The following is a 24,597-nucleotide window of genomic DNA, read 5'->3' on the forward strand; positions in this document are numbered from 1 at the left end:
TAGCGATGCTTATTTGTTCATCCCTTAGTTTGCCAAGAGGCATGACTCTTAATTCATTTGCCATTCTGGCTACAAATGGTGCAGGCTGTATTTCTATGATGCCTAGCCTTTTTGCTATGGCATTTGACATTACATTGACACTAGAGCCTCTATCTAATAGGACATTTGGAATACATCACTCGCACATCATTCTCGTTACCTCTAGTACTCTTGTGTCCACTTTTGGTAACACCTCTACTTCTATTTTGTCACAATCCACTTCATTTTTTGATTCCAATGAATCTTCATCTCCCCTTTAACACTTTTGGTCCAATGAATCTTCATCTCCCCTTAACACTTTTGGGGCTACATGCTTCTTTAGTAACTATTGCCTGTAATTTTGGACAAGTGAGAGGAGTTTGTCAAACAAGATAGTTTGATATACTTGAGGTCCTCCCACAAGTCATACTCTAGAGAACTATCCCTGCCTCCTTCTTCTTTCTTATCCTACTGCTTTCTCTTACATATTCTTCACATTACCTGCTGCTCGGCGAAAGTTTTTGCTTTTTCTTGTAGATCACTTGTGCAGGCATTATTCGCCCAAAACCTGATGGAAATTTTGTTCGTTGTTTGAGAGGGTTGTTTTGGCAACTAGCACATTGCTACCCCCTCACTTTCTACCATGATCGTTTTTATGACCAAGTGTGTTTTCTCCCATTCCGAACTTTTTTTGCCACAGTTGTGAGTATAAAGGGGAAAGTAAGAAATGATGATGGAAAGAGTTAGAGCAACTCCCCAAATAGTTGTTTGAGCCCTCAATCACTAAAAAATATTACTATCATATTGATCGTGATTAGCAAAAATTCCATAATTGAGTAAGCTGCTAGAAATCACCGTTATAGAGGATATTTAAAGCAATTGAAACAATAAACACTGCACTTTTAGTGACTAGACACCATGTATACCTTTAATTTGCACCCGGTTCTTCAGATTTGATGAGAACAAGCTCTTCTAAGGCAAGTTAAAATTAATGTAGATTTTTGGCACTTTCGGATTATTTCAATCTTATGATTACGGTGTTGTGGGCGATCACTAGTGGCTTGGGACCTTGTATGTAGCTCTAATTAGTAGTAAAACTCCTCCAATATTTAGTAGTAGCTCTAATTAGTAGTAAAACTCCTCCAATATTTGAGCTAATTTATAGAGGGGGGTAAAGATGAGATTAGTGAAGAGATTAGTGCTAATCACTAATTGCTAATTTAATTGCATAGAGCCGTAGATTGGTAAAAATTTAAGTTGGGAGCTCACTAAAGTGGATAGAAGTGGATTAATCTACTCATACTTGCATAATAAAAGAAGAGGAAAAGTGATTAGGCTTAATCACAAGATAATGACAATGCAAGATTCGAAACACACATTTTGCATTCAAAGAGAATGCTATAAAGATTTGTCGTTGGTGTTGTGATATTAGGTAGCCCAATGTCAATTATCTTGCGCATGCTTAGTTAAAGGTTATAGGTGAAGCTCATCTAGACATAACCTATGACCTTTAATTTTTTTAAATGGCTAGAGTAAGGCTACAATTATTCAAGAGCTAACAAAGTAAAATATTAACTACACCTACACACACATAATTTCACGTCATCAACCTAGACACAATATACCCACCCATTTATAACCACACTTAATTTCATATCAACAACGTAGACATAGTATACCCACCCATTCAAAAACACATCATATTGATTTTAAACATGGACCAATAGGACACTGAAATGCTTTTTAGGGTGTTAATTAATTCGATAGGGTACCCATATGCTCTTTTGTGTTCTAATTAAGACCCTAACTAGGGTTTCAATGAATTTATCCATCAAATGTTTTACTATAGTTCTTTTCATAGTATAGAACTTGATACCTGATTTCATTTTGCCCTTTTTGGAAGTTTGATGGATATGCTTCCACCATGCATCATCGTCTGCTTCTACTCTCTCTCTCTCTCTCGTAGGGGGGATGCATCCAACCTTCTCAGAGAGGCTCGCTGGTTGCTAGGGTGATTTTTGTCTTTAGTGTGAAGGTCGGAGCATTGGGACTCTGTTGGTATTGTGGTCTTTTCTATGTTGGAATTAGGGTTGCAGGAATGCACACACAACTTCAAGAAGATGAGGAAGCTTGAGCACAAAAACAGTAGTGTATTATGAGTGCCAAAAATGAAAGATAACAAGCCCTAGAAGATAATGGGCGTATATACAATGCACGGGGGAAAAAACCTCCTAGTGAGGGAAAAAGTGCCCCGGCGGTCCTAAGTGTGTTCACACACATCACTACTATAATATGGTAACAAATCCCCCCTGGAGTGATGCGGTGAACAAGAGCTAGCACTCATGTATAGGGAAGTGTCTAGCTATGTGGACGAATCCACAAAAGGGAGTAAGCCCAAAGCTTTGCGAAAAGCTTCGAACTTTTCACGAGGCAGAGCCTTTGTGAAAAGGTCTGCAAAGTTATCCTGTGTTGGCACATAAGCCAAACTGATCTCTCCTGCAGAGAGTCTCTCCCTGACATAATGGTAGTGCACCTCAATGTGCTTCGTACGAGCATGGAACACTGGGTTCCGCGCAACTGCCAATGCGCTCTGACTGTCAGTGAAGATGGTGGTGGCAGATGGCTGCCCAACACCCAAATCAGCCATAAGGCGTCTGAGCCACACACACTCAACCGTAGCTGTGAAAGCTGCCCTGTACTCAGCTTCACAACTAGAAGTGGCCACAGTAGGCTGCTTCTTGCTCAACCATGATATGCATGAGCTTCCAAGCATGAAGCAAAAACCACTCGTGGACACGCGTGTGTCATAACAACCAGCCCAGTCAGAATCTGAAAAAGCATGTAAATCTGGCGGCAATGATCCCCCCTTGGGATAAAACAACCCAAGATGCCGAGTACCACTCAAATAGCGAAAGATACGCTTCACTGCCTGCCAATGCTTAATGCCTGGGCTATGCATAAATCTGCTCACCTGTGAGACTGCAAACTGAATGTCTGGCCTCGTAATGCATACATAAATGAGGCAACCAACAGCTGTCTGATAGAGTGTGACATCAAAGTGATCTCCAGCATCATGAAGACTCAACTTCAAACCTGTCTCCATTGGAGTAGCAATAGGCTTGCAGTCTTCAAGGCCAAATCTCCGCAACAATGTTTCAATATACTTTGTCTGACACAAAGCAATACCTCCATCACACTGCTTAAATTGTATCCCCAAATAATGATGCAAATGCCCCAAATCTGACATCTCAAAAGAGGCATTCAAATCAGCCTTAAAATCAGCAATATGACTCTTATTTGGTCCTGTGAGCAGCATGTCATCGACATAGAGAGCAATGATTAGATGTACACCATCCACACGTTTAACATACAAAGTGCTTTCTGTTGGACTATTCTGAAACCCATGTGCAGTCAAATATGCATGTATTTTTTCATACCAAGCTCGTGGAGCTTGCTTTAAACCATATAAAGCCTTTTTTAACCTGCACACTTTGTTTTCCTGCCCTCTTTGAACAAAACCACGAGGCTGCGATACATACACCTCCTCATGCAAATCTCCATTTAAGAACGCAGTCTTTATGTCCAGCTGATGTACATTCCAACCATTATGAGCTGCTAATGCACAGATGCTACGAACAGTGGTCATACGACATGTGGGAGCAAAAGTCTCATCAAAATCAATGCCCTTCTCTTGAGCATAACCTTTTGCAACAAGCCTAGCCTTATGGCGATCCACTGTGCCATCAGGCTTACGCTTCAATTTGTATACCCACTTAGTGCCAATGGCCTTCTTGCCAGGGGGCAAGTCACATAAAGACCATGTACCATTCTTCATAATAGCATCGTATTCTGCTTGCATAGCAGCCATCCAATTTTCTGAACTTTGTGCCTCATCAAATGAAACAGGCTCACTTTCATCGCACATACTAGAAACAGCCAATGCATAACAATCTGACGCATAAGAGGCACCATGAGAGCCAGAACGAGTGCGACTAGACAAAGGGGCATCCAACTTGCTGTCACGCAAAGTCTGCACCAGCCATCTAGGCATATTCCTAGAGCCCTCAATCTCTTGTCTCTCATCCTCAAGTGCATCATGCACATCTGCATCAGATATAGGCTGATCTGTGCCATCATTTAAAACCTGCATAGGCTGAAAAACTGCCTCATGAGGTATTGCACTTGACTGTGCACCACTGAAAAGAGGCAACAATGTATCATAGACATCACGTGAGCTGATATCTGTCTCCTTAGTACATGAAACCAAGGGCTGAACTGCATCTTCCACAAATACAACATCACGGCTAACCAAAATGCGCTTTGTCTGTGGATGATACAAATGATAGCCTTTGCTCTCAGCACTATATCCAACAAAAATACATTTGACAGCTTTGTCATCCAATTTTCTGCGATGTTGCACAGGCACTAATGCATATGCCAGGCAACCAAAAACACGTAAATGGCCAACAGATGGCTTGCGGCCATGCCAAGCCTCATATGGAGTGACAACCTGTAATGCTTTGGTGGGACACCTGTTTAGTACATAAGTGGCACACATGACAGCCTCAAGCCAAAAACCATGTGGTAGACTTTGACTCTTAACCATACATCTTGCCATTTCCATGAGAGACCTGTTTTTTCTCTCAGCCACACCATTTTGCTGTGGTGTATACGGCACTGTACATTGGTGTTTTATCCCACGCTCAGCCAGAAATGCATTAAATTCTGAAGACATATACTCCCCCCCTCGATCTGAACGGAGGGTGCCCATCTTACTTTCTGACACATTTTCAGCCATAACCAAAAACTGTTTGAAGCACAAAAACACTTCGGACTTTGCCTTCAAAGGATATACCCATGCATGCCTGGTAAAATCATCAATGAAAGTCACGAAGTAAAGGTAGTTTCCAAATGATGGAGTTTGCATGGGACCACAAACATCACTGTGAACAAGCTGCAATCTGCGTTCAGCTCTCACTGATCCATCTTTGGGAAAGGAAGCACGCTGCATTTTACCCAATATGCAGCCCTCACAAACATGCTTGACAGGTGCCTCAAGCTTAGGCAAAGAAGACACCATTTCAGATTTCTGCAGGCGCAGCAAACTTGCAAAATTCAGATGACCAAAACGTGCATGCCACAGTTTTGCATTTGAAATAGCCTGCGTATCCATAATAGCACATGCTGAATCCTCTACACATTTGCCATCCATATTGAGATTATACAGCCCTCGACATAGTGAACCAGATGCTACAATGATGTCACCACAAGAGAGATCATGAACAGTACATCTGTCATCCACAAATTTTACAACCAAACCTGTTTTGGCAAATGCGGAGACTGACAGCAGATTCTTTTTGATCCCTGGCACATACAATGCATCAAAAAGTGTAAAGGTGTTGCCATTTGCAACATTCAGCACAATCTGTCCAACTCCTTTAACGGGATAAGAGGAGTTATTGGCACAAGTGACAGTATTCCCTGTGGGAGCAGACTCAAGGAAAGTGAATAAACTGCGCTGCGAGGTGATATGCTTAGTGGCACCACTGTCAAAGTACCATACATCTGAATCTACTGCAGACATACATGTGTCATGCAAAGATGGGTCATAACTGCACTGCGCATTGAATGCCCATTCTGTATCTAGCACAACATTAGCAGATTCATTGTTAGAAGGAGAGGCATCTGCAACAGCCATACCAGCCTCTTTCTTCTTAGCCTCTTTCGCAGCCAGCTTAGGACACGCTTTGATGACATGATCATTTCCCTTACAGTACTTGCAAAATGTCTTCTGTTTGTCACCCTTCTTCTCATCTTTGTCTTCCTTCTTTGGTTGCGCAGCATTTGCAGATTTCTGCTTACTAGAAGAAAAGCCAGCTTTACCTTTCCCGCTTCTCTGATTAGCAACGAAAGCTTGATCTGCGACACGCATACTATTCCTGTTTTGCCTTGACTGGTCTTCTTGCAGCAAAACAGAAACTAACTCCTCAAATGATAAGGCATTGGGATTGCCTTTCATCATCAAGCGAAGAGTGGAAGCAAAACCCTGATAAGAATCTGGTAGACCATTCAAAACAGTCTGCACAAGTGAACTGTCTGACAGGATTTCATCTGCAGAAATGAGCTGCTCTTTGAAATCCTTGATCTTTGTCAAAAAGCTATCCATAGAATCACCTTCGTTCATATGCTCATTCTCCAACTGTTTTCGGAGATAAGCAACACGAGCCTCATTTCTTGCCTGATACAATGTGGCAAGTACATCCCAAGCATCCTTAGAAGTCCTGCAGGAGCGAATATGTGGGATAATGGTACGTTTGACAGACAGCGCAATCAAGGCATGAGCCTGCGCATCTCTACCATCCCAACGAATCTGCTCTGCTGAAAGTGGTGGTTCTCGAACAGCTGCTACAGCACTTGTGCCTGCACCATCATCAACAGTACCTGTTTCTGATGTGTTTGCAGCATTCCCAGCCACAATAGGACGTGCATCAATACCCTGCACAATATTCCATAACCCCTTTGCTACCAATACATGTCGCATCATATATGCCCACAATGGATAGTTGGTGCCATCCAACTTATCCTCAGCAGCCAACATGCGGAATACATCATTGTTGTCAGCCATGGCCAATGACTGTACTACTAGATGTAAATGCTGTCTGCAAGAGGAAAACCTGTATAAAATCGACCTGTGCTATATAGCACAGCCCAAAACAGACGAATGGGCACCTGTCCTGCAGATTTTAATCTTGACAGAAAATCTGCACTGTAGGACGATTTTGCCTGCGCAGTACTTGGAATGCAAAAACGGAGGGCGAAATGACTTCAGATCAAAATTCTGAAATGACCAAGCCCTACGGGCTTTCCCACGGCATATACTAACCTGCAGACGCTCGTGAAACCTCGTTGCAATCGGAGGAGATGAAGCGGCAGGTGCCGGTGATGCTGCCCGGGAGGAGGAAGCCTGCTCTGATACCAATTGTTGGAATTAGGGTTGCAGGAATGCACACACAACTTCAAGAAGATGAGGAAGCTTGAGCACAAAAACAGTAGTGTATTATGAGTGCCAAAAATGAAAGATAACAAGCCCTAGAAGATAATGGGCGTATATACAATGCACGGGGGAAAAAACCTCCTAGTGAGGGAAAAAGTGCCCCGGCGGTCCTAAGTGTGTTCACACACATCACTACTATAATATGGTAACATTCTAGAATGCAAGGATTCAAGGTGTAAGGGGTTAGGATGGAAGGAGAAGGAGGAGGTGAGTAGGCTAGACTACCTAGAGGCATAGGCAAAGATGAAGGAGAAGGAGGAGGGGGGACCCTAGTAAAAGTAATGTGTCCTAAGGTCCAACCTTAATGCTAAGGTTGGACCCTTTGTCATTAGTTAATGGTTTTTTTTTGGGAAAATATTAATAATATTTAAATTGAAGATATTTACAGCACATAATTATCTTACAAAGCTTCCACCAAAAGTACTTGTATCCCAAGCCTACACCAAGTCATATTTACTACAATTCAGTAATTTGCAAAGCATATCACATCTTTCATCCTCCCAAACAAAAGAAGATTGACTCTAGGACACATAGTAGCCCAACTGCATATACAGGCTATCATCATGGGCTTAGTGGTGAAACCTTTAGGTGGGAGCCTTTCCAAGACACGTTTGCCTGTCTAAACCTTAACCATAGGTCTAGAACCCAAGGGATTTTTCGCAAATGCCACAAATGTATAAACTGGACGTTTTTCCTTGAGATACCATCTTTTGGTCTTGGGTCCAAACTTGGGCAGCTTGATCTTCACATCTTCAGTTAGGCAAACCTGTATACAATCTTATGTTAAGAGTTCCTAGTATGTACCAAGGTCTATTATATTGCAGATCATCTGATTCCATTATTGTGGAGAGATTGTATTGCCTGAAGTATGCTAGTATCATTCAACTTGTTAACAATATATATAGATCTGCACAAATGAACACATTTATACATTGCTTCAATGACATTCAAACCAGTTTTCTCACCCCTTTGAAACACTAAGCTATTCTTGGATATCCAAATCTCCCATAAACAACCATATGTAATAATACTAAATAGCCAGTTAGTAACCTCTTCTGATTCCCTTCCCAAGACCCAGTCTCCCCATCACCCTTGAACTCCCAAGCATCTGGCCACCCATTTCCCGATCCTAGCCCAAAATCCCCTGATAGTAGGACACCCCCAGAATGTATGTTTCCCATCTTCCAAGGTTGACCTACACCTTGGGTAGCAACCTAAGGTAAAGTTTCTTTGAAGAAGTTTGGATCCAATTGGCAGAGCTAACAAGCACACTCTCTATAGGAATACCTGAAATTTCAAGGGCTAGTTAGGTTCCCAGATGAGTTTCCATCTCTTTCTCCAAGTTCCAGCTTTCCATTTTACTTTCCAAGCTTTGTTGCAATATTTAGCATTCAGATCTGTTTTTCTGAGTTCTAGATACAACGCTTTGGCTGACCCTTTGTCCACCTTAACCCCATTAAACCACATCCAATCTTTAAGCCAGCAAGAATCATCAAATGCAGTGGAGTTTGGAAGTCCCCCCAGAATCGGATTAACCAAAAGACTAGTTAATGGTTTCTTAATGAATAGTTAATTAATGACTAGGTACCTTTGTGGTGCCAACAAGGTTGAGATTTCCCCCTTCGTATATTTTTTCATAGTGTCTCTTTTTCAGTAGAAAAATCCCATTAATATCCATATACATCTGCGCAAAGCAGTTGAATTATTCTTTTTGGAAAGTAGGGCTTCTCAAGCTGCTGCCATCGATTCCCCCTCTGTGCGTGCAGGCACCAATCGTGCCAAATGCAATCGCAGGTTTGTAATTTTTAACTTGCTTTAATTGGTGTGCTCCAAGCCCCGCATTGAACTGATTTCATGCTACACGCACACGCACACATCACAGATTCATATGTATCAGATGGGAGGAAGAAATAGCAAATACATAAGCACACACGTACAGTATTTACCAAAGAAATAGTATAAAATTATGCGTTTTGAGGAGGTCAGATCCTGGGGAAACTACTGCAATACCACATGTGGATTCAAAGGGAGGGAGTACAGAGAGAGAATTTTGAACACAAAACACATCCAGAACGAGTTATCAAGATGGTAACCCATCTGCAGGGTGTGGTGAGCTTGTCTGCCCTTGGTAAGGCCAGTAGAACCATGATGACCATCTGACCATGGCTGAGGGAGGACTCTGCTGGGTTGGTGGAGGGTCAGATGGTCCGCCGAAGTAGGTTGTCCGGTGCTGGAGAAAATCCTGGGGATGAGGGGGTGGTTGTTGATGAGGAGGGATTCTGTAGGCCGGGAGGGTGGGTATTTGCAAGGTGGGTCCTGTCCTGTCTGGTTCTCTGCCTGAGTGGGCCTTGTAGTGGACCAGGTGTTTGGGCCCTCCACCTTCTAGGAAAGTATAGGGCAGAGTATGGCCCAATGTGGGCAGTTCTGGAAGCCCAAATAGGTGCCCATGACCTGGACTTATAGTTGGGACACAAGTTGGGCACATAAGAAAAGCCCTTTTGGATGACTTTTTGGGGGCATGAAAGCCCTAGCTGACCCTAACACTGACTTGCTATCACTTTTCTATATAAAGGTAGGCAAAGGTTCATTCTTGAGCACTCAAATACAGAGGTTTCCAAGCCAACACCAAGGGCTAGAGAACCAAGGCAAAGGGTAGTAACAACCAAGGCATCTGGATGTTACAACCCCACGGATCTCCTAAACACGAACCCAAGTGACTATTACAAACCCCCTTAGAGTGTTCCTCTGGCTGCAAATATGGTCATATCTTTAGGAGCCGATTGTGGATGTTTGTTTTAGGAACCGGATCTTATTGTGATGAGAAGTCCCTCAGTTAGGGCAAGAGTATGAAGGGCTGTAGAGAGCATCCAAGCCCTCTGGCAAGCTGCAGTGAAGGGTGGGAATCAGGAGGAGACGTCTTCCATAAGCAGGTTGGCAACAGGTTATGCATGTAGCAGTGTCTTGCATAACATACAACAACAGATCTTCGTCTGTGAATTGGGATTGTGTGGTTTCTTCGCAAGAGCATGATCAAGATAATCACAAAATAATTTTTTGGAATGAAGTGAAAGGTGATTGCAAAATTGTACTCTTTGTGAGTTCCTTCTAAAATGACAAGGACATCTCTTGTCAGATGTAACTTGGGAAAGGGAGTATGAGTTTTGGAAGCATTATCGAGATTCTGTCCTCAAGAATGGAGTCAGACTGTTTGTTCCGTACAAGTACGTATACATACATACATATATATCCCTCTAATTTGGTTGAAAATGAGGAAAAAAACTTCTAACAACTTGAATGTCGTGTCTACCAAAATTTTCTCTATTTTTTTTTTCAATTTCCTCGAATTCTCTTAATTTTTTTTCATTGCTCTCAATTTCTCGAGTGTTGCCCAATTTCTCTAATTTCTTTAACTTGTCCAATTTTTCAAATTTCTGTTTTTTTTTTGAATTCCCCCAATTTGTTTCAATTTCTATGAAGTCCCTCCAATTTTTCCAAATTCTCCTAAATTTCTCCATTCTTGCCAATTTTCTCCAATTCTTCCAATCTTCCCAATTTTCCCTCAATTTCCTCCAAGTCTCCCAGTTTTCCCTAAATTTTTCCAATTTCTCACTTTTTAATGTTTCATTTTTTTAAAAATATGTAAAAAAGAACATGAATGTACTTTATCGTGATGCGGACTTTTTGTACTCGTACCAAACATGTTTGAAACGGACTCTACCTAACATTTCTATCTTCCTTCATAGGGGCAAGCGCCCATTCAATGCCATGGGAGTGATGTGTAGCATGGGAGACTAGTTGGACACAGGGGACAGTGAGCATGGTGTGTTATGACCTTTACACGTGGCAACACATGGGGCCTGTACACACCGATACATGGGGTTTACATGCTAATAATGCGTGGGACATGTGGGTGTTGCGTGGGACACATGGGCGTTGCGTGGGAAATCTAGTGGCGATATACTATTGCACATCATCACTTATATTAATAAGTGTGAACAGGTAACGTTCGTGGGTGGCGGTTGTAGGCCAAAGACTTAGTGATGTGTAGCACGAGGTACCAATGGGGACACAGGGGGCACGTGAGTATGATGTGTCATGATGAGGTACACACTGAACGCCCACGGTCACTGGTATAAATAACGGTTGGGTGGTTAAATGTGGTATGCTAAGCTAGGTTTCTTTTTGCTATTTTGGAGCTCTTCTTTTCTCGCACGTTTTTGCATGAAGCAGGGTTCACAGAGTGAGGTTTGCTTGCATGGGGGCTTGACATTTGGTATCAGAGCTTAGGGTTTTCTTCATGGCTATGGAGGAAAACTTGGTGTCCATTTAAGCTTGGAAGGGAGGTGTTTCATGCTCATCATCAACAGATTTGTTTTTTTTTCCCCATACGTCGACATTGGATTCCATTCGTTGCTACCGTTGCCGTTTGTCGCTTCTCGCTGTCGGCTGTTGCCTTGTGGGTTTTGAGGGTGGTGGCTAAGCCACAAGCACCAAGGCTAGATGCTTCTTTACACAGCTAGGCTAGGTCTCTCTCTCTCTCTCTCTCTCTCTCTCTCTCTCTCTCTCCAGCGTTAGTAGGTCGTCATCATCGCCCGTCATATCCCTGTGGAGCAAAACTTTCATACAAAGCTTATATATATATATATAAAAGGCCTAAGGTTCTCTATTCAAAGGTTCTAAGAGGAAGTTCATGCAGCGCATTTACCCTATCAACTGCTTATTTGCTGTACTAATTCTTTCTATTTGCTACTTCCCTTAGTGCTAGGCTTCATTATGGCTGAGTCTGCCGTGCATCACTGGAGGTTTGACAAAAACTCAGCATGAAGGCCTTTGTGTGAATATATGCTCTTATGTGTGTGTGTGTGTGTGGAGTGCGTGTGTGAGAGCATATCTTATACAAAGTTCTACACCCGCTATTGGGCACTGATGATGTTAGTAGGGATGTCTAAAGGTGAATTTGGACATGTTTGTGGATTCATCTAGGTATATATAAAAAAAGGCCTAAGGTTCTCTATTCAAAGGTTCTAAGAGGAAGTTCATGCATAGTCTTCTGTTGGTGGCACGTTCCACGAAGGTGTAGCTCTACACGGCTATAGCCTACATCAACATTGGACGTCTTTGAAACCAGGGGACTCACTTATTCCTTGTCTTTTTATTTTTTGTCGTTTAGTACTTCTTGCATATTATTGGTAAAAATGGAATTCGATCACTCTGCCCCACAATCACCAGAGTTTGTCCCTCTTAGTCAACAAATGCATGATTTACGGGAGCAAATGAATTCATTTATGAATAATATCCGCACTATGTTAACACCTGCAATACCTCAACGGACTTTGGATACCCATCATCTGGGTAGTCGTGATAGTACACCGAAAAGGGATTAAAAACAAAACTTGCACTAAAGAATTTGAAACCACCAAAGTACATTGGTACTTTACCTTCTCGTACGGCTGATGCAGTAGATCAGTGACTTTCTAAGTGGGAACAATGCTTTACTTTGTGATATCATAGATGAGCACATTAGAGTCCAGCATACTGCATATAATTTACAAGATGTGGCTCATCGTTGGTGGAGGGAAATTCAAAAAACATGGCAATCCCGAATACTTGGGAAAAATTGAAGGATATGTTTATTCAGAATCTTGTGCCACTAGATGAGCAGAGTAGAGCCCTTGATACTTGGTTTTTATCTCTCAAAAGAATCTTTCAGTTCAGGAGTATGCTGGCAAGTATCGAGAGGTGCTTATGAAAATTGCACAAGTTTTACCAAGCTTCTTACATGTTCATAAATTCACCTTGGGATTAAATGATAAACTTCGACCATTGGTGTGCCATGAGAACTGTCAAACTTTATCCAAAGTTGTAGAAATGGCTTTAGTTTATGAAGATGGTCCAAGAATGCATTAATTACTGTTACACAAATGCTTAAAATATCTTAAATGTGGAGCATCAAATAGAGCTTGTGCCCGGTCCAAATGCGGTCGATAGATCTCTGTACCGGATGAGTTTGGTTGAGGAGAACGAGGTGTCGAAGGTGATTGAGGAGTATCTAGCGAAAGGACTCATTCGTCTAAGTTTCTCACCGTCTACTTCTTTGATTTTGCTAGTTAAGAAGAAAGATGGTTCTTATCGAATGTGTATTGATTATAGAGCCTTAAATAAAATTGCTGTAAAACATCGATATCCAATGTTCCCAATTGATTTGGTGATGCCCGATTGTATTTTAGTGCTGGCCGATTGCCCTTTTGCTGGCCAACTATGCGTTTATTGGTTGTGGGCTGCTATCGGCTGTCTTGGGCTGGCCGACTAGCAGCCAAGGGCCATATAAAATGGCCGGCCATATAAAATGGCCCCTTGCCCCCACACTCTTCCATGTATTATTCCGGGATTTTATTGGTGTATATAGCAGAGATACACAAGCTTCTCTCTCTCTTTCATATGTGTATTGCTTTCTACAGCAATTATCTTCATTTCCGCTGTGCATTCTAACATGGTATTAGAGCCTCAGGTGGCTTGAAGCTTGGAGACAGTGGGACGTCGAGGGTTTGCTGATTGAGGTGCTGATTGGAGACTGCTTGGGCTGTATGGGACTTGGAGATCGGGTAGAAGGCGGCCATCACCGTTGGACAGCCACCTTGCATTCTATTTGCAACCTCCCACCCTCCCTTCGCAAGACCCTGTGAACCCTTGAGATGGCAGATTTGCTTGGGATGGCTGAGAAGCATGGGAAGATCTCGACACTCCCCACGTTCCCAGTGGACCGACAGTTGGACGAGAACAACTACGGCATATGGAAGGTAATGATGGAATCTGTTTTGGAGTCCTATGACTTGGCTGATTTCATTGTTGTTGGGGTTCCACGGCCGAAGTTGGAAGATGGGGAGTTACCCTCTATTTAGAAGGAACGGGAGGCACATGCACAGTTATGGGATCGTGTTAATGTCCGAGTCCGTTCTTTCATCTTCCTCAATTGCACACCACAGGTGATCAATCACATAAAGCATATGACGCTGGCCAGAGGGATTTGGCAGCATTTGGCTTCTCTCTACAACAGGGTATCACCCATGAAGAGAATCTCCTTGGAAGTTCAGATGCGGGTGATGAATCCTGCAAAGTCGTCGACGATGCAGGAGCACATCAACAAGTTGCAGGCTCTTCAGTAGGAGGTTCTCCAGGCCGGGAAAGAGATATCGGGAGAGGATATAGCCATAACGTTGTTGTCACACTTGCCCTCTCAGTACTCAGCATTTTACTCCTCTTTGATCACCAGTGGTGGTAGGCTCAGCACCATCACATGGGAGGAGCTTATGCCTGTTGGATTATATGAAACCGATCCCGTCAAGTGGAAAAGACTCCGCTGGACATCCACACGCTTAATAGCACAACTTTAAAACCACAAATTTGAAATGGACAACTTAATACAACTTGAAATTTAAATGAAATGAAATGGAAAGATGGACACCAGCACTGGGGCCGGAACGGGCCGACCCCCCCCTCAATATATGATATATTTATTGGGAGTATTTAATAAATACAATGCTCCATGGGTTCCAAGAACCAGATAATGTCCATGTACATATGAAAACAATACCAAACAAATAGGCTCGAATTTCGATGTAGAAGCTCGAAGCAGAACGACCACTAGTGTGGTCCAATCTCTACGGTCCTGTGCTTTCACTGGACTCCGCGGAGAGCGCCTCACTGGTGTTCCGAGACCACGCACAAACAGGCGCTCTCGTACTAACGCCTGGCTCTCCCGATCTCAGCACCTTTGGACTGAGGTTCTCCAATAGAGCTTGGACAACCCGGCACCGAACGGGTGTTGGCCGAGCGGGATGAATCCCTTATCAGATTTAAACATAAAATACTTTATTGAAATCTGAAATTCACTTACTTGTAGATGGTTGATAGAAAACCAATACTTGTGGTGTTTGTGTAGAATTTGAAAACCACCCAAAAGATGTGAAGTCTTCTTGTAGCCGCCAATGGAAAAGAAGTACAACCTCGTGCAAATAGGCGATAGAAAAACTGCCTTGGGAGAAGTAAAGTCTCGTTGCAGGAACACAGCCACCCGTTGTATAGGAGAAGGTGGCTCAACCTCAAGAGGTGTGGAAAAAACAACCAGTATAAAGTTGCCTGGTTGCAGATGAACGCTCTAACTGCAAAGAGGAGATGGAGGTAGTGTAGGTGCCTGCAGTGGAAAAAGGTAACCTGCTGGAAGAGATGCGCAGGAGAGCACACAGGCGCCTACAAAGGCAGCTCCGTCTGCTGGCAGCAGTCTACTTGGGGCACCACACGGCCTGCTGGTCCAGGAGGAATCGCCGGCTGTAGTACAGCCTGTAAGAACAAGAGGCGGCTGACTGCAGTTTGTATCGCCTGTAGCGCAGGGAGAAGAGCTGCCAGTTCAAGGTGGGAGAGGCAGCCGCCTGAGCGAATACAACCGCCCGCCGTTTTCGTGAAGATGGCGCCGTTTGTAAAACAACAAAAATTACAAAGAGATGATCGCCGGCATACCTTTGATGGAGGTGATGGCTTTCTTTTATTAAAATTAATGTGGAGTTTACTCCACGCTTGCATGTGGGTGGGGAGTTTGGGTAGGTGACCATGCCCACCCCCACACTCACTTAAAGTGGGGTTCCCCACCTTGGCCCCTAAGTGGGTGCCCAAAGAGGGTGCCCACTTTTAAATAAATGTGAACACCTAACCTTATAAAATAAGAGGTTAGAGATAAAATAATAAAAACAACATTTGCAACATACTTACCACCTGTTCACATGCACCAAAACTCGTCAGAATACAGAGCAGACTTCACGACTCACTGGCAGGCGTCCCCGCTCAGTAAGTAACACGTCAAGCAGGCAAACACACAAATACATGTCATGCGAAAACAGTTTCAAACATGCAAAATATGTGTGCATGTGCAAATAGTAACATGGACATATCTCCTGTTCATGGAACAAGTACAAAATATCTATCGGCACAAAATTGGCACGACATAAAAACATAAAAACCTGGTCTTCCTATGGAGTGATAGTCCCATAGGTAAGACACAGTTCCAGGCACGAGTCTCCCTATGGTGTGACAGTCCCATAGGCAAAACACGGCACGAATACTGGCTCTTCCATGGCGTGACAATCCCATGGGTCGAACATAGTCCAGGTCATACACGGGTGGCACTGGTCTGGCTCCCGTCCATACGACACCAACCTGCTAACACACGGGTGGCACCAGTCTGGCTCCCGTCCATGTCAGCAAAAATACTGGCCTCTTCACACGAGACACCGGCCTGGCCTCAAGTGAATGAGACGCAAAAACTGGAGATGGACCAAATGGTCGGCCAATTGGTGACATCCCCCCGGGCTTCTAAAGAGTTGACCTCAACTGAAAAGCCTCAAGATATGCCTGCAACAACTGTGGGTAATCTGCAAAATAATCCTCATTTACCCACTTGGCATCAATAGGCAAATAATTCTTAAACTTCACAAGGTATCTCCTGGAAAGCTTTCCTGCAGGTAGCTTTCTCTCCTTGTGAAAAACAATCTGTTCTGGCTGGAGGATCTCCTCAAGCTCTTCAATCTCTGGCGGATCTTCTGTGACAGGCTCATTAGGATCTGGCCCCACATATTTCCGAAATAGACTCACATGAAAAGCATTGTGAATCTTCCAATGACTAGGTAAAGCAAGCCTGTAGGACACTTCATTGATCTTCTGAATCACCTTGAAGGGTCCATAATAGCGAGGAGAAAGCTTAGGATATGATCCTTCTCGTCCTGGCCTCTTCCGAAGCCTAGCCTTCTCAAATTTCAGCAATACCCAATCACCTTCTTTGACTTCCATGTCCCTTCTATGCTTGTCAGCAGCCATTTTATGCTTATCCTGAGATCTTGCAATGGCTGTCCGCACCTGACCAAAGGCAACATCCAAGTCACGAATATATTCATCAGCTGCAAATATCTCATCCTTTGTTCGAAGGATAGGTGGCAAGACCACTCTGCCATAAATAATCTCAAACGAAGCCTTTCCTGTGGAAGCATGGATCGTATTGTTGTAGGCAAACTCAACAAGTGGAAGATACTTCTCCCATGCAGTCTTTTGATCTGCCACATAACATTTCAATAAATCCAACACAGCTGAATTTGCAGCTTCACTTTGGCCATCCGTTTGGGGATGATAAGCTGATGAAAACTCAAGTTTAGTACCCATATTATCAAACAAAGCCCTCCAAAAGAGGTTGGTAGTCCTGGGATCTCTATCCCCAACAATGGATTTAGGCATACCATGATGCTTGAAAATATTAGCAAGAAAAAGCTTTACCATATGATCAGCTTTAATGGTTTTCTTGACGGGCAAGAAATGAGCTTGCGTGCTAAACCTGTCCACAATAGTCCAAATAGCATCATTCCCATGCTGGGATCTAGGCAAATCCATAATAAAATCCATCGTGATACTTTCCCAAGGTTGCGAGGGAATAGGCAATGGCTGAAGCAAACTTGGAGGCTTTTGCCTGTCAAATTTCACCTTTTGGCAAGTAATACATGCACGCACATAAGCCTCAATGTCTTTACGCATGCTTGGCCAAAAGAAATACCTCTGAATCATGCGAGTAGTAGGCATAATACCTCTATGACCAGCATAAGGTGGAGCGTGACATTCGTCCATAACCTTTGGACGCAAATCCTTCACTACACAGAGGCAATTATCCTTCATGAGATAACCCTCGTTGATAACATAAGAGGCATGTGAATGACCAGCCATCAAATCAGTCCATATATGGCAAAAATCAGCATCCAAATGATACAAATTTCTCATAGCAGATAGATCTCCATGAGAGGCCACTGAGACTGCAGCAACATAAGGCCTCCTAGATAGTGCATCGGCCACCACATTTTTCTTTCCTAGAGTATGCACAATCTGAAAATGAAACATAGAAAGAAAATTTGCCATTCTCATTTGCTTCTCTGAAAGCTTGGTTTGAGATAGAAAGTATCTCAAGCTTTGATGATCTGTCTTAACTACAAATTCAGCCCCAAGAAGGTAATGTTTCCAAATCTTTAAGGCGTGAATTACAGCCAAGAGCTCTTTCTCATAGATATCCATATGAAGCTCGGCATCATGCAAACGACGGCTCTCGTATGCAACTGCATGCCCTTCCTGATTTAGGACAGCTCCTATGCAATCACCACAAGCATCACATTCAACCACGAATGACTTGTGCAAGTCAAGAACAATCAATACTGGACCACATATGATCGCATGCTTGAGCTGCAAGAAAGCATCCTGTTCCTTTGAAGTCCATTTGAAAGCAGTTTTCTTCTTCGTGAGATCATGTAGAGGAGTGGCAATCATGGCGAAATGCCTTATGAAACGCCTGTAATACGAACATAATCCTAGAAAACTACGTACTTGATGTACGTTTTGCAATTCGGGCCAATTCCGAATGGTCTCTATCTTTGCAGGATCCATTGTAACTCCATCCTTGGATACAATATGTCCCAGATAATGAATCTCTGAAAGAAAAAACTCACTTTTCTTGGCATTGACGAAAAGTTTATGGTTCCGTAACTCTTCGAACACTGTGACCAAATGAGTTCTGTGTTCCTGCTCATTCTTGGAGAAAACCAAGATATCATCAAAGAAGACTCCTGTAAACTTGCGATGGGGTCGGAATATCCTATCCATCATACGATTAAAAGTAGCAGGAGCATTGGTGAGACCAAAAGGCATTACCAAGAATTCATATAATCCGAAGGCTGTCCTGAATGCAGTCTTATGGACATCTTGTGGTACCATGCGAATCTGGTGATAACCACTCTTCAAGTCAAGTTTGCTAAAGCAAGCCGAACCATCAAGCTTATCCAAGATATCATCAATACGTGGAATAGGAAATCTGTTCTTGATGGTAAGCTTGTTTAAAGCTCTATAGTCTACACACATACGGAATGATCCGTCCTTCTTTTGAACAAGAAGCACAGGAGAGCAGTAAGGTGAGGAACTGGGCTGAACCAAACCTTTCTCTAAAAGCTCGTTTACCTACTTCATAATTTCTTCTTGTTGTGTAGCACTCACTCGGTATGCGGGTTTGTTAGGTGGAGAACTACCTGGCACAAGATCTATACGGTGATCTTCGGGCCTTTGGGGAGGTAATTCACCTGGCAACGAGTCAGCAAAACAGTCGTTGAATGCATTAAGAAAATTCAGCCTATCATTAGACATAGCATCCACATTTTGACGATTTGGCACAAGACTATCACGCACAAAAACCAAGTACGCTGAAAGACTCTTTTTCATTGCTTTATTAATTTGGATGTGTGATACAACTGGGATGGAATCCCCTTCTTTGCCAGCATCAATAAAATGCATGCGGCCTTTATGCATAAAAGAAATCATATTGGACTTGTAATCTTTGCGGGGCTCAAGCCTATGGTGCCACGGCTTGCCCAACAATACATCACATCCATTCAGTGGAGCAACTAGAAAATGCTCATTATCAAGGTAGCCCTGGATATGGATGCGCAACTTCCCTATCAAAGGGGTAACCTGCACCTCTTTATCAATAAATGCAGCTTCGGCTTCAATCTGAGGTCCCATGTTTTCAACCTCAATACCCAATGCAGCTGCCATTTGCATAGAGATAAAATTGTCAGTTGCACAGTCATCAAACATGAAGAGTGTGGGCTGATCCTTGATTTGTCCCCAAGCCTTGCAAACCATTCGCTCTTTTGCATCATGACCTGTATTTCCTTGCACATCAGGAACTGCATGTACATTAGCTTTGGTGTGCTTATCCTCGTGCTTTGATTTGCGATCTGGGCATTGTCGGAACATGTGGTCTTTGCTACCACAAGAAAAGCATTTTCCATCCTTAGTATATTGCTCTCTTTGCTCCGGGGTTAAGCCGAATTTGTTCTTTCTTGGGCCCTGTTCTTTAGATGTGTTATTTTCAGCTTTACCACCCTTGTAAGGCTCCCGGAAGTTCTTTTTAGGTGGCTGTCCACCCTTCTGCTGATTTGGGACAGCCTTGTCCTTTCCCTTGAAACCTCCTTGATCTTGCTTGATCTTGAGCACCAATTGCTCCGTAGCAAGAGCAGAAGCTGTGAGTTGTTGCAACGTATGTTTCGGGTGCAATTCAATACCCGATCTATATGCTGGTTGCAGTCCAGAACGAAACTTCCTCTTTCTTTCATCTTCAGTGATTTGCATGAAGGGAGTCACTTCCAGCAACACTTTCCAGAATTTGTTAATATACTGTTGCACACTTTCATTATCTTTTTGTTCCAGCCTGTCCCACTTTTGAGTGAGAGTTTGCTCTGCATTGGGTGGCAAGAACTGAGCATAAAATCTATCTTTTTGTTCCAGCCTGTCCCACTTTTGAGTGAGAGTTTGCTCTGCATTGGGTGGCAAGAACTGAGCATAAAATCTATCCTTGAATTCCTTCCAAGTAGAAATGGGATCCTTGGTGATCTTTTCAGTGATCCACCAATGAGCAGCAGTCCCTTTCAAAAACATGCTAGCATGGCGCACCTTTGACTTTTCTGTAAAGTCCTCATCGCTAAAAGCAATGTCGAACTGTGCCACAAATGCTAACACCTTAGAAGCATCATGTTCACCATGAAAGACATCAAATTTGACAGATTTATCACCTGCTTTGAATTCCTTGAGCTTCCTGGCATGAGACTCATGGTCTTCTCTTTTTCTTTTCCCCTTATCCAACGGGGTAGCCCTATCTGCATGGGCTCCATGGGCCATCATAGAAGCTTCATGGGGCACGGTGGCATGTGCTCCACGAACTCGAAACTCAGATGCATGTGACTTACCTGCATATGGCATTGTCTCTCCATGAGACAACTCAGAAGGCAAAATTTTTCTGGAAGTAGACCTGTCACCATGAGATACATATCTTGCATGCATGTGACTTTCATGCCCTCCATGAGCACTGGCATACATATATCTATCAGGCTTTGTGCCTTGTGGAGAGAATGCATGTCGAGAGGTGACTGTCACCTCTTCCTTTTGCATAAAAGATTTCAGCCTTTGGGATGCGGGATCTCCATGCTTCAAACGAGGTGGATTTCTGAATTTCAGCTCTCCGTCATCCCCCTCTTTGATATCACCTTTGTGAAGGAGATAGGCAAGTGCCAACTCCCTTGGTTTCTTGCCCACTTCACGAGCCATTGATTCAAAAGTTACATCAACCATAGCATCAGCCTTCTTGGCTTCAAAAGCACTTTGCAGATGGGGATCTTCATGCATATGTTCCATTTCAGCCCTCATAGCATCAGGCTCTTGTTCAAGCATAACTGTCTTTCCTGGAGATAGTTGACCCTTGGATTCACTATCAATAACCCTTTCAAGGGGCTTGTGTCTACCTCGCAGGGCATCAGACCCACGAGAGGCACTAGATGGACCCCTCGAATTTGGCACTTCCAAAGGATTGCCTTGGCTGTCCATTGTGTTTTAAGTTTGCTAAAAGCGGGATGTCCAGTACACAGGTTCGTTTCCCCACTAGGAAGAGGGAAACAACCGTGCTCTGATACCAATGAAACCGATCCCGTCAAGTGGGAAAGACTCCGTTGGACACCCACACGCTTAATAGCACAACTTTAAAACCACAAATTTGAAATGGACAACTTAATACAACTTGAAATTTAAATGAAATGAAATGGAAAGATGGACACCAGCACTGGGGCCGGAACGGGCCGACCCCCCCCTCAATATATGATATATTTATTGGGAGTATTTAATAAATACAATGCTCCATGGGTTCCAAGAACCAGATAATGTCCATGTACATATGAAAACAATACCAAACAAATAGGCTCGAATTTCGATGTAGAAGCTCGAAGCAGAACGACCACTAGTGTGGTCCAATCTCTACGGTCCTGTGCTTTCACTGGACTCCGCGGAGAGCGCCTCACTGGTGTTCCGAGACCTCGCACAAACAGGCGCTCTCGTACTAACGCCTGGCTCTCCCGATCTCAGCACCTTTGGACCGAGGTTCTCCAATAGAGCTTGGACAACCCGGCACCGAACGGGTGTTGGCCGAGCGGGATGAATCCCTTATCAGATTTAAACATAAAATACTTTATTGAAATCTGAAATTCACTTACTTGTAGATGGTTGATAGAAAACCAATACTTGTGGTGTTTGTGTAGAATTTGAAAACCACCCAAAAGATGTGAAGTCTTCTTGTAGCCGCCAATGGAAAAGAAGTACAACCTCGTGCAAATAGGCGATAGAAAAACTGCCTTGGGAGAAGTAAAGTCTCGTTGCAGGAACACAGCCACCCGTTGTATAGGAGAAGGTGGCTCAGCCTCAAGAGGTGTGGAAAAACAACCAGTATAAAGTTGCCTGGCTGCAGATGAACGCTCTAACTGCAAAGAGGAGATGGAGGTAGTGTAGGTGCCTGCAGTGGAAAAAGGTAACCTGCTGGAAGAGATGCGCAGGAGAGCACACAGGCGCCTACAAAGGCAGCTCCGTCTGCTGGCAACAGTCTACTGGGGGCACCACACGGCCTGCTGGTCCAGGAGGAATCGCCGGCTGCAGTACAGCCTGTAAGAACAAGAGGCGGCTGACTGCAGTTTGTATCGCCTGTAGCGCAGGGAGAAGAGCCGCCAGTTCAAGGTGGGAGAGGTAGCCGCCTGAGCGAATACAACCGCCCGCCGTTTTCGTGAAGATGGCGCCGTTTGTAAAACCACAAAAATTTCAAAGAGATGATCGCCGGCATACCTTTGATGGAGGTGATGGCTTTCTTTTATTAAAATTAATGTGGAGTTTACTCCACGCTTGCATGTGGGTGGGGAGTTTGGGTAGGTGACCATGCCCACCCCCACACTCACTTAAAGTGGAGCTCCCCACCTTGGTCCCTAAGTGGGTGCCCAAAGAGGGTGCCCACTTTTAAATAAATGTGAACACCTAACCTTATAAAATAAGAGGTTAGAGATAAAATAATAAAAACAACATGTGCAACATACTTACCACCTGTTCACATGCACCAAAACTCGTCAGAATACAGAGCAGACTTCACGACTCACTGGCAGGCGTCCCCGCTCAGTAAGTAACACGTCAAGCAGGCAAACACACAAATACATGTCATGCGAAAATAGTTTCAAACATGCAAAACATGTGTGCATGTGCAAATAGTAACATGGACATATCTCCCGTTCATGGAACAAGTACAAAATATCTATCGGCACAAAATTGGCACGACATAAAAACATAAAAACCTGGTCTTCCTATGGAGTGATAGTCCCATAGGTAAGACATAGTTCCAGGCACGAGTCTCCCTATGGTGTGACAGTCCCATAGGCAAAACACGGCACGAATACTGGCTCTTCCATGGCGTGACAATCCCATGGGTCGAACACAGTCCAGGTCATACACGGGTGGCACTGGTCTGGCTCCCGTCCATACGACACCAACCTGCTAACACACGGGTGGCACCAGTCTGGCTCCCGTCCATGTCAGCAAAAATACTGGCCTCTTCACACGAGACACCGGCCTGGCCTCAAGTGAATGAGACGCAAAAACTGGAGATGGACCAAATGGTCGGCCAATTGGTGACATTATATATCTCCAGCTGCTACTGCTTCTCACCATTGTATAGCACCTACGGGCTTCCCTCGTGCTCAGATTTCAGCAATAAACACCAGTTTCCAGCATTTACAGGTCTTGTACCTGGCCTACATCTGTGTTTTATATTTGCTTCACTTTCTTTCATTGTATTAGAGAAAAACGCTGACCTGTGAGCAGAAGGAAGCTGCGTTTTCTGTTTTGGAGTAGAGGCTTCGACAATTTGCTGCGTTTTCTGCAGATTTCAGCGTAGAAGGTGTTGCGTTTTCTTCCGGGAGCAGAGGCTGCCTCAAGAGTGCTGCGTTTGTTGTATTTCTGAATTTTCAGCAAAGATTGCTGATTTTTTTGATTGTTGAAGCTCTCTTCTAGGTGCTTTGGCCAGGGAACTACATCTTGGAGAGATCTTCTTCCTCTCCTTTCAGTTTCCCACGCTCCCTCCCTTTCTTCTTGCTATGCACATTCTGAGAGGTTGCTGATTTTTTTTCAGCCCCTTTCTTCAGAGAAAGTTTCTTGGCAGAGGACATGGCTTCACAAGGTTTCTCTACTGTTGCTCCTTCTCCTGTTGATTCTCTAGCACCATCATGGCCTAGATCCCCTGCTCCCGCCGCTCCACAGGTGGTTCCTATTCCCAATCTTTCCTCTCTGAGTTTCTCTCATCCAAGTCTTGCTCCCACCCCTACCCGCATACCATCCTACAATCCTCCCCAAGTCAGTGACTCCATGAAGCTTACCACAACCAACTATCATTCTTGGTCTTTCTACACTCAGTTGTTGCTGGAAGGAGCCGGTGTGTGGATGGCTCTCTCCACACCTCACTTGGTGGACCCTACTTTGAGAAGCATATTGGATGCTCGGGCTCGTCTTATCATCATCCATTGCATGACTCCATCCATACAGGCACAGTTTGTCTCCTCTCGGAGTAATGCTCATCAGATGTGGATAGAGATCCGGAGGAG

The 24,597-nt window shown here is 43.8% G+C and overlaps 1 protein-coding gene across 2 annotated transcripts in view; it reads left to right on the forward strand.

Annotated features, from left to right (window-relative positions):
• Window positions 1-8,709: 8,709 nt before the first annotated feature.
• The window catches only part of LOC147604602 (UDP-Glycosyltransferase superfamily protein), a 35,858-nt gene continuing 19,970 nt past the window's right edge, over window positions 8,710-24,597 (forward strand). Inside the window, exon 1 of one of the 2 annotated variants that reach the window (XM_086794625.1) lies at window positions 8,710-8,866. Coding sequence is in view for 1 of the 2 variants with exons in the window: in XM_086794624.1 (XP_086650750.1) it covers window positions 8,855-8,866 (12 nt within the window). In the remaining variant the exon portion in view is untranslated. The remainder of the gene's footprint in view (window positions 8,867-24,597) is intronic. The other variant, XM_086794624.1, reaches the window with a different exon arrangement.

This window comes from Cibotium barometz, chromosome 61 (assembly GCF_041138505.1).
Source record: "Cibotium barometz isolate CiBa-2024 chromosome 61, ASM4113850v1, whole genome shotgun sequence".
Classification (NCBI taxonomy): Eukaryota; Viridiplantae; Streptophyta; class Polypodiopsida; order Cyatheales; family Cibotiaceae; genus Cibotium; species Cibotium barometz.